General features: G+C 32.7%; 4 protein-coding genes across 6 annotated transcripts; all 4 read right to left on the bottom strand.

Annotated features, from left to right (window-relative positions):
- Positions 1-4: 4 nt before the first annotated feature.
- Positions 5-2,170, bottom strand: LOC109853288 (farnesol dehydrogenase-like; the record flags this gene model as incomplete). Its single annotated transcript, XM_020425222.1, has 4 exons — positions 2,022-2,170; positions 586-903; positions 258-384; positions 5-125 (listed from the first exon to the last, which is right to left on the bottom strand). Coding segments are annotated over exons 2-4 (552 nt in total), but the record flags the coding sequence as incomplete, so codon positions are not given.
- Positions 2,171-2,646: 476 nt separating this feature from the next.
- On the bottom strand, positions 2,647-4,129 carry LOC109853189 (farnesol dehydrogenase-like). Its single transcript, XM_020425054.1, has 5 exons — positions 3,807-4,129; positions 3,561-3,687; positions 3,294-3,426; positions 3,074-3,205; positions 2,647-2,795 (listed from the first exon to the last, which is right to left on the bottom strand). The coding sequence occupies exons 1-5, from the start codon at positions 4,108-4,110 to the stop codon at positions 2,739-2,741; spliced, it is 753 nt and encodes a 250-aa protein (XP_020280643.1). The 5' UTR covers positions 4,111-4,129; the 3' UTR covers positions 2,647-2,738.
- Positions 4,061-6,980, bottom strand: LOC109853190 (farnesol dehydrogenase-like). 3 transcript variants are annotated; one of them, XM_020425056.1, is made up of 6 exons: positions 6,677-6,980; positions 6,405-6,531; positions 6,137-6,269; positions 5,912-6,040; positions 5,559-5,626; positions 4,061-4,139 (listed from the first exon to the last, which is right to left on the bottom strand). In XM_020425056.1, the coding sequence occupies exons 1-5, from the start codon at positions 6,978-6,980 to the stop codon at positions 5,567-5,569; spliced, it is 753 nt and encodes a 250-aa protein (XP_020280645.1). In that variant the 3' UTR covers positions 4,061-4,139; positions 5,559-5,566. The 3 variants fall into 3 exon arrangements, with proteins under 3 accessions (XP_020280645.1, XP_020280646.1, XP_020280644.1); XM_020425057.1 differs by lacking the exon at positions 5,559-5,626 and having other exon boundaries at positions 6,677-6,972; XM_020425055.1 differs by lacking the exon at positions 4,061-4,139 and having other exon boundaries at positions 5,195-5,626.
- Positions 6,981-8,375: 1,395 nt separating this feature from the next.
- On the bottom strand, positions 8,376-10,444 carry LOC109853191 (farnesol dehydrogenase-like). Its single transcript, XM_020425058.1, has 5 exons — positions 10,131-10,444; positions 9,523-9,649; positions 9,254-9,386; positions 9,034-9,165; positions 8,376-8,761 (listed from the first exon to the last, which is right to left on the bottom strand). Exons 1-5 carry the CDS (start codon positions 10,432-10,434, stop codon positions 8,705-8,707), a joined length of 753 nt encoding a protein of 250 aa, XP_020280647.1. The 5' UTR covers positions 10,435-10,444; the 3' UTR covers positions 8,376-8,704.
- Positions 10,445-10,787: the final 343 nt, after the last annotated feature.

The following is a 10,787-nucleotide window of genomic DNA, read 5'->3' as shown; positions in this document are numbered from 1 at the left end:
TTACGTCTGACTTTTCTTTTGCCAAATCACCGCGTAAGGTTGCTGCCATACCTCTTACTGCATATTTACTGGCCGGATATATACTCATATTTGTTGATAAAAAGTCTGCAATGTGTCCGGTTATACTGAAATCAAAGAAATTATCGACAAATATTTCAATTTGTATCTATCGCTACGCGCGAATATCTTTCGTATTTATTGTATGAAGTAACATTTTTGTTGTTCTTGAGATTTTTATTTTTGTGTTTAATACACACCTGCTTATATTTATGATATGACCTGATGTTTTCCGTTTTTTGACGGATTGAATAAGTTCGCGCGAACAAATTGCCGTCCCGAGCACGTTTACGTTCAAAATGTTTTGCAAATTTTCCGTGCTCTCTTCTTTCAAACACAAAATAACAAAGTTAAAACAAAATCAGAACTTCAGGTTTTGCAAGATTTTCTTGCGTATTACCATAGACATATATATACATATATACATGATATATACATATATACATATATACATATATATATTTGATTACCTTAGACACATATACATGTATACATATATGCGTCTATGCTGATTACAAATAAAATTACCTGAAAGCGACACCGTCGAGAGGACACCAGCGTTATTAATCAAAACATCAACACCATTCAGATGTTTTTCCGCCCACTTGAATACCTCGAGAATGTCTTCTTCTTTTTGAACGTCGCATCGTATGGGATGTAATTTCGCGTTGCATTTCCTTTGAACATCCGCGGCCAGTTCTTGCAACTTTTCCATCCGTCGTGCGACAGCGATCACCTTCATCCCGTTTATCGCGAGTGTTCGCCCGATGTCCGCGCCGATTCCACTGCTCGCACCGGTGACGAGCGCGACTTTTCCCAACCACCGTTCCATTGTGAAAATCTCGACTATTAATCATTCAGAGTGAGTTTCGATGCATATATATACATTATCCTTACCAGTAGGAGCAACAACGAGATATAACGATAACATAATTAATATAAACTTATTAATATAAGTTTTGTTTTTAAATATATTCTTACAATAATACTGATGGATTTTTAAACATTGTTTTTTGCACCAGTGATGCAATATTCGTACAAATCCACTTTTTTTCTGTACTTGTTACTTTATAGTTTAAGGTACAGAATATTTATATTAAAGAATATCTGCAATTTTTGACACACAGATGATTGCAAAATAATATCGGAACAGTATTGTGCAAAACCTCTTTTATAAAGAATATCACAATTACACATACAATTATACAACTACAATTATAATTTATTTCAAATAATTGTAATATATAGCAGTATTTTTATATTTTTGCAATATATCTGCACAGAGGTTATCACTAACACGGCACATCATATCAGTGATAATAAATTTCATTAATTAGTGATTGTACTTACATCCAATTGTAATCACAGTTAAAACTTTTTGTTAATTAGAAAAATAAGTTCAGTATATGTATTGGTCCGTATTCTGTAGCATTGTATTATTCAAAATTGCTTCACATTGTTTTATCTTGTGACTAATTCAGAAATCAACACATGTCATTACGAATGCTGTGTTTACATAATAATGTCATAACTCATCGAAAGTATCTTCAAACGTATAAAACTTATATCGAGATTTTCAAGCTTATCTATATGCATCATGTTTTGATATCTCGCCATTTGCACGACGATATTTTTATGAACATATTTTTTGACTTTCATAAAAACATTAGAAATATTATAATAATTTTTCATCGTTTGCTTATTGTTTTCGTCACGTGAGCGATCACTATCGGTCGTGTAAATAAAAAATGATCAGAATTATAAATCATCAGAATTATATAACTCGTAATAAAACTAAAATTAGTGTATTATGAAGGTTCCGTTATATAATCGCATTTTATAATTGTCTAACTTTGGTTATGGTCGTGTCTGTCCATTTTGGCAATACACAAAGTTATACTGGATCATTCACCGGGATGATGCACGAGAAAAACATGGATCATTTGCCAGAGATATTTTTTTACCTGTTACGATCTGTTCTTAGTAATGTACCGTGCATTGAGTTTGCGTAATGATAGAAATGCGGGCAGGAGAGAAGACTCGCTGACCTTGTCAGGTGAATATACATTTGTCTACAAGTGAATGGCGCTAAAACTGACCTAATGTTCCGCGCAAAATGAATTACATTAAAAAATTCTTTGACAAGAAAAATGAAAAAAATACGATACTCAAGAATAAAAATACATATACGATAAAATGTAGCACACACACACACACACAATTAAGCATTATAAATATATTATTATACATTATAAATATATATATATATATATAATGTATACAAAATAAAATTATTATACATTATTATAAATACAATTATATAAATACATACAAACTAAGAAATATATATTTATTCTTCAATTTTTAGTTAACTGCAAGTTTGAGGTGTATTAGTTTAATTATTTGCTGACACAAATATGCGCTTTAAAGAAAGATAGAATTATTTTGAAGGCACGTATACACGCTCAGAATAAGTTTGTTTTAGTTCGTGGGATAGGCGCATATACGCGTTTTCAGTAAGTTTTGCAAAAACCTATCTGCTTTTTTAAACTTCGAACAAGAAAGAAAAATATACACTAAAAATGTTAGACCAAGTTTTATTCAAAAGTTCTCGTTTACAAAGCTTTTTCTATTTGTTAGCACATATTAATTTTTTATTGCGCAGTTCTGTATCGAAAGAATTAAGATGAAGGTGGTTCCTCGTTTGGGTTGTGAGCAAGTAGTGTTATATCCCATATCTGAAACGAGAGAATTATCGTTATTGATACATTAAATTTGTTTTAAATTAGCATTAAGAGATTTCTATAATATTTTGTACAATTTACTTTTTGTTTAAAGCACTGTGTTATAATTGTTTAAACTAAACTGAATATGACTTGTGTCATGTAACGCGTATTCTTTTTATAAGTTGTTTAAAAACGCTTAAACTCCCTTATAGACTTATAATCGACACAAGTAAATATAAAAAAATAGTGTATNACAATTGTACTTCGCGTACTTATTGCTAATATCATACCTGTACGTGAGGCGGCATACTCAGGATATAAATGACCGTGTCCGCAATATCCTTGACCTCCAAAACAGGACCGAAATTTACTTTACCGAACTCATCTATCATCTCCGATTTTACCGGTCCGGGAATTATGTTCTATATTTGTGATATCAACATATTTTACAATACTGTTCTCGTGTGTTTGTTATTATTGAAAAGTTTTCTATAGATAGAGTTTGCGTACCGTAACTTTTACGTCTAACTTTTCTCTTGCCAAATCACCGCGTAAGGATGCTGCCATACCTCTTACTGCATATTTACTAGCAGGATATAAACTCATGCTTACTGGCATCATTTCTACAAGTTGTCCGGCTATACTGGAGTCAAAGAGTTAACGAAAAATTTTTTGTTTGTATCTTTCGCTTTTTGCGAATATTTTTCGAAGTTATTTTATAAATTTGACATTATCTTTGTTTCTAAGATAGTTTTTATTTTCGTATTTAATACACACCTGCCAATATTAATGATGTGACCCGATGCTTTCCGTTTTTTGACGGACTGAATAAATTCGCGCGAACAAATTGCCAGCGCAAGCACGTTTACGTTCAAAATTTTTTGCAAAGTGTCCGTGCATTCCTCTTTAAACACAAAATGACCACTTTATAATGAAATTAAAATTTTCGGTTTTGTGAGATTTTTTTGCGAAAGTAGAAAGAAAAATACTTGATCAATTTGATCTGATTACAAAAAAAATCACCTGAAAGCGACACCGTCGAGATGACACCAGCATTGTTAATCAAAACATCAACACCACCTAGATGTTTTTCTGCCCACTTAAACACTTCGACAATCTCTTCTTCTTTTTGAACGTCGCATCGCATGGGATGTAATTTCGCGTTGAATTTCCGTTGAACATCTGCGGCCAGTTCTTGCAGCCTGTCCACTCGTCGCGCGACGGCGATAACTTGCATTCCTTTTATGGCGAGTGCTCGCGCGATCTCCGCGCCGATNCCACTGCTTGCTCCGGTGACGAGCGCGACTTGTCTCGACCAACGTTCCATTGCGTACTAAATCATCCAGAGTGGTTTCACTGTGGGTTATAAATACTGATATTAGTAGTAGGGATATTTTACACATTTTCCTACTGGACTCCATCTTATACGTGGACTATCTTATACGTGGACTCTACTAACATGCATCCTGATATAAATACTGATATTAGTAGTAGGAATATTTTCACATATCCCTACTACTAATATCAGTATTTATTTATATCAGGATGCATGTTAGTAGATTCCACGTATAAGATAAGTTTCGCTCTCACACATATAGTCATGCAATAATATTGCAACGTTGTAGACATTTCTGTACTGTTGATGCAATATTCGCACAAATCTATTTTGAGGTTTATTAATATTTTGTTAATTTATGATTTAAATACTGAATGTTAAAGAGATATCATCTGCATTATCTTCGCGCGCGTAAAATTTATATCAATTTGTTATGAGTTTATCTGAGTATATTTTTGTATCTCGCCGATTGCGCAATAATATAAGCATTTTTCGACTTCCATAAAAACATCAGAAATGTTATAATAATCTTTCTCTTTATCGCGTGTGCGATTACTATTGAATACGCAATAATATCATAAATAGTAACATGGAATATAGAAAGAATAGAAAATGCAAATCATGCAGGATGAAATCATGCATTCCGTCCAATAAGTGACTGTTTAATNGTCGTAATTAATTTCGATGATACGCAAGGATAAACAAGATATTTTGACAATTTAATTAACACAAGAGAAACATAAATTTTATCTGAATTCTTGATCAAGAGATTAGCCACCTCGGTCGGTTACTGTTTACTTTTTTTACTATCGAAAGAGAATCGGATTTACGCAATAGCGGAAGNCGAGCGANAAAGAAGATGCTCGCAATTTCGCGTCAGGNGACTGCAGGCGACTTGNTTGCACGCGAAAGCGTGAATGCAATTAAATATTAACGCAGTGTTCCGCGCTTCGAATTATAAACAACTTTCCGACAAGAAAATTACGAAGAAATTTAGTACAATACATAGATTAAAAATAAATATAGAATATAATATATGAACAAGAGTTTTTTTACTATAAAATAACAAAATAAGTTCANTTATTTTTTGTTTTCCNATAAAGATCGCGATATATTTTTACAGTTAATCTTGTTANTAGTGCTGGCATATATATATATAAATTTGCTTAGAAATAACATAATTATTTTGATGTATAGATTAGCATACGTCAGAATAAATTCTCTTTAGTCTGTTCTCTTAGATAAGCGCATAAACGCGTTTTCAATAACAGTTTCGCAATAATCCACTTGCTTAATTAAACTTTAAACGGAGAGATAGACTGTACGAGCCACTAAAGATATTGCGCAGAAGTCAAGTCTGCTTATTTAAAAGTTTTCGTTTGCTTGTTAGCTTTTTCTATTTGTTAGCACAAANTATTTTTTTATTGCGCTTTCTGTACCAAAAGGATTAAGATGAAGGTGGTTCNTCGTTTAGGTTGTGAAACGGCATTATTGTTATATCCCATATCTGAAACGGATTGTAGTTTCATGTTATCGATACATTAACTTTGTTTCTCAATTTCTTTGTTTTACAAATTTAATGCGTTTATTTAAACCAATAAATTATAATTATTTAAACCAATTATTAATTATTTAAACCAATTATTTAAACCAATGAATATTATCTGTGCGCATATTCATTTTATAAGTTGCTTATTCAAAAACGCGTAAACTCCTGCGTGGATATAATCAACATGTAAATAATCGGTGTATCATAGTTGTCTTCGTACTCTGTACTTGTAGCTAATCTCACCTGTACGTGAGGCGGCATACTCAGAATGTAGATGACCGTATCCGCAATATCCTTATCTTCTAATGTAGGATTTGCTGCACTGGCATACTTTGCTAAGAAGTCCGTCTTTACCGGTCCTGGACTGATGTTCTATATTTGTGATATCAAAAGTATTTTAAAATATTGCTTTGGTGTGATTGNCAACTTATTATTGATAAAAGTTTATCACGAATAGAGTTTGCATACCGTAACTTTTACGTCTGACTTTTCTTTTGCCAAATCACCGCGTAAGGTTGCTGCCATACCTCTTACCGCATATTTACTGGCAGGATATATACTCATGCTTAGATCCATCATTTCCGCAATGTGTCCTGCTATACTGGAATCAAAGAGAGAAAAAAACAAAAAACTCTTTTTGTATCTGTCGCTGTGTGCGAGTAGGTTTTATATTCGTTGTATAACTTAAGATGTTTTCATTGTTTCTAAGATTTTTTATTTCGTGTTTAATACACACCTGCTTACATTAATGATATGACCGGACGCTTTCCGTTTTTTGACGGACTGAATAAATTCGCGCGAACAAATTGCCGGCGCAATCGCATTTACGTTCATCATTCGATGAAAATTTTCTGTGGTGTCTTCTTTTGGACACAAAATGACAAAGTTAAATCAAAACTTCAGGTTTCGCGAGATTTTCTCGCGACAGATACTTAAAAAATAAAAGCTAAACAACAAAATAAAAAGAAAGGTTGATTTATTTATTTTTTTGATAAAGAAAAAAATCACCTGAGAGCGATGCCCATGAGATGATACCGGCATTGTTAATTAAAACGTCAACACCACCTAGATGCTTTTCTGCCCACTTGAACACTTCGAGAATCTCTTCTTCTTTTTCAACATCGCACTTTACGAAATGTAATTTCGCGTTGAATTTTCGTTGAACATCTGCGGCCAGCTCTTGCAGCTTGTCCACTCGTCGCGCGACGGCGATAACCTTCATTCCTTTTATCGCGAGTGTTCGCGCGATCTCCGCGCCGATTCTACCGCTCGCTCCAGTGACAAGCGCGACTTTTCCCGACCAACGTTCCATCGTGAATTAAGTTCTTGTACTCAGTTATCCAGAGTCGTTTTCGATGTATATATATGTATATATATGTATATATATACGTGTATATGTATAATGTGTACATGTACACATTATACATATATTCATGTACACATATGTATTGTATGTATATCTCTACTATTAGTACCGGGATACATTTTAATAGTACAAGTTAAATAAGTTTCAATGTAACAATTGAAAAAAAACGTGTTGTAAAAACAAATTAAAATATTAAAACCAGTATTGAGCAAAAATCAAGATTTTAATAATAAAAAGAAATTACATAACAAGGTTTTTGAATTAAATATTTCGAACTCTCACTGGAGTCTTTTTCAGTCGCAAGTAACAATTACAGATATAATTAATAATTATAAATAAAAAATATAAATAGCAAGAAGCAGTCGCAATATAAAAGAGTGTAACGTAAGATGAGTGATAATCATCCATGTTAAAAAATTGTTTTGGTAAATCTGTTAAACCCGCAATGTAAATGTAGTCCGTAGTATGTGTTAAAAAAATGTGTCATTACCATGTGAATGACAGGCTGTAATAATAGAGCAAGAAGAAATACTTGGCCAAAGTAATGTACCGCAAGAATAAAATTCAGAAATAATTTATTTGAAAACACCCAATCATATGTTAGGGTCAGAGATAAGAGGCAAGAGATATACATGTATCCCATTCAAACAGGTTTGTTTATCGAGATAAACTTTACAATTCATGATTGTTTTGTGTCGTTTAATAAATTAAAATACGATGATCTCTTGCTATACAATACACGTGATTGCAATAATGAAACTCTATTATTCCATATCTCTTGTAGAATATTACACAATTACAAATATTTATACAATATTCCTGTAATATTTGTAGTATGTAGAAATATTGTAATAGTTCTGCAATATTTCATGATGTAGAGAATAACACGCTATTATTTCTAGAGTGTGAATCTCGTGCTTTCAGCAATATTAAGTGTTTCTGTCCAGCTGTTGTGCGCAAATGTTCCACACGACGCGACGGCCAAGCAAAAACACCTATTATTAATTGCATATGATTACAATATAAATTCGATTAATCACAGTATAAGTTCATCGTAAATGTAATGTCCCGTAAATATTCTGTATATCATGATGTTCGAAATATGATCGCGTTTTTAAATTGTGTCTGTTTTTTTTTTAAATCAACGCGACATGACATAACGACACAGCGCTTACGTAATTATATCATAATTGATCAAAAAATTATTTTTGCGCGTGTAAAAAGTATATCTATTTTATTTACAAAGAAAAATACAATATATAGGAACAATATATGGATAAAATATATAGAAACGGAGAAGGAATAAAAAAATAACAATTAACAGAGAGGTTTTTAAGTAGAAAAAAAGAAATATATTTTGTTATTTGGTTTGCAGTGAACTGCAAGTTGTATTTATAATATTTTAATTTAATATTTTGAATGCTAGCGTATATGTGCGCTTAAAAAAAGAAGAGTATTTTTATCTATGATGCGTGTGTAATATGAGATTAAAAATGAGAAGTTTATTTTAAATTGTAGAATACGCGCTCAAAATAACAAGTTTCTTACGAGCTACCTTATTTATGCTTATTTAAAAATTCTCGTTTGCGTGTTTGATTTTGCTTCTGGTTAGCGCGAATTATTTTTTTTATTACGCTATTCTATATCGAGAGGATCAAGGTAAACGGGTTTCAGCATTTCTCTTTTCTGTCAGTGTTGTGGAACGGAAACATTATTATATCCCATATCTGAAACAGATTGTTACATGTACATCGAGAGATTTGTTTTATTACAAACTAACATCAAGAGATTTGTACATCATTTACGTTTTATAGTTAAAACATTGTGTTATAATTGTTTGAGGATATTGTTACTTATTACGCATTTTCTTTGTACGTTTACTCAAAAACGCGTGGGGGGGGAGAGGGAATTCCGTATAAATTTAATCACCACTGCAGATATAAAAAATAAACCGTGTCACAATTGTTTTCATATTATATGTTTGTCACTGGTCTCATACCTGTACGTGAGGCGGCATGTTCAGAATAAAGATGACCGTGTCCGCGATGTCCTTATCTTCCAATGTAGGATACAATGTAAGAGCGGAGATGTCTGTTATCATGTCCGTTTTTACCGGTCCGGGACTAATGTTCTATATTTGCAATATCAAGATATTTTACAATACTGTTCTCGTGCGTTTGTTATTATTAAAAAATTTTTTCTAGATAGAATTTGTGTACCGTGACTTTTACGTCTAACTTTTCTCTTGCCAAATCGCAGCGTAAAGACGCTGCCATACCTTTTACTGCACATTTACTGGCAGGATATATACTCAAGCTTATTGGCATCAATTCTGCAACGTGTCCGGATATACTAAAGTCAAAGAGTTAACGAAAAATATTTTGTTTGTATCTCTCGCTTTTTGCGAATATTTTTCGAAGTTATTTTATGAATTTAACGTTATATCTTTGTTTCTAAGATGGTTTTTATTTTCGTATTTAATACACACCTGCCAATATTAATGATCTGACCCGATGCTTTCCGTTTTTTGACGGACTGAATAAATTCGCGCGAACAAATTGCCAGCGCAAGCACGTTTACGTTCAAAATTCTTTGCAAAGTGTCCGTGCATTCCTCTTTAAACACAAAATGACCAATTTATAATGAAATAAAAATTTTCGGTTTTGTGAGATTTTTTCGTAAAGATACTTTAAAAGAAAAAAAGAAGAAAAACTTTAAAAGAATAAAATAAAAAGAAAGTTATCTGATTTATTCATAGACATGTATACATATATAGACTAGAAATTGCGGAGAACGAGCTCGCGACGTTTACAGATCTAACTTCGCATACAACGATAACTTTCGCGCGAAGTCTGTGTCGCGCAATACACGTTTGTATGTTATTAATCGCGTATACCTTGTGTATACAATGTTTACATACGTAACATACACATTTCGCGTGCGGCTTACTTCACGTATCATTTAATGTCGCATTGACGTCGCGGCACTTTTTTCTCATCGTTGCACTGTCGATTGTCGTCATTCAGTCTATATATATATATGTATATATATATATATGTCCATGGATTTATTGTGGTTGATTAAGAAGAAACTCACCTAAAAGTGACTCGGATGAAAGAACACCGGCATTGTTAATCAAAACGTCAACACCACCCATGTGTTCTTCCGCCCATTTGAACACCTCGAGAATATTTTCTTCTTTTTCAACGTCGCACTGTATCGGATATAATTTCGCGTTATATTTTTGCTGAACTTCCGTGGCTAGTTCTCGCAGCTTTTCTATTCGTCGCGCAATGGCGATCACTTTCATATTGTGTTTCGTGAGTATTTGTGCAATTCGCATGCCGATCCCGCTGCTCGCGCCGGTAACCAACGCGACTTTATTTGCCCAACGTTCCATCGCCGACGAGTTCGTTTCACAAATTAATTCATGTAGTGAATGTCATCTTATATATATCTTTAGTTCTCCCACTTTCTTTCTTTCCATTCTTCCGTGTGCTCATCTTTAGTTCTCCCACTTTCTTTCTTTCCATTCTTCCGTGTGCTCATCTTGTTACTACGATTTGTTTGTACTTTTATAATTATAATAATAATAAATGATTGTAATAATAATATGATATAATAATAATAATAATAATAAAATGATTATAATAATATGATTGTAATATAATAAATTCTTTCGTAAAGTTTGTACATATATATACATATATAAATAACGTGACGACTGACACTTCGAAATAATTGATAAAATAA

Source organism: Pseudomyrmex gracilis, unplaced genomic scaffold (genome assembly GCF_002006095.1).
Source record: "Pseudomyrmex gracilis isolate BER0280 unplaced genomic scaffold, ASM200609v1 scaffold_45, whole genome shotgun sequence".
Classification (NCBI taxonomy): Eukaryota; Metazoa; Arthropoda; class Insecta; order Hymenoptera; family Formicidae; genus Pseudomyrmex; species Pseudomyrmex gracilis.
The sequence above is the reverse complement of the archived record's forward strand: the minus strand, read 5'-3'. Positions and strand labels throughout refer to the sequence as shown.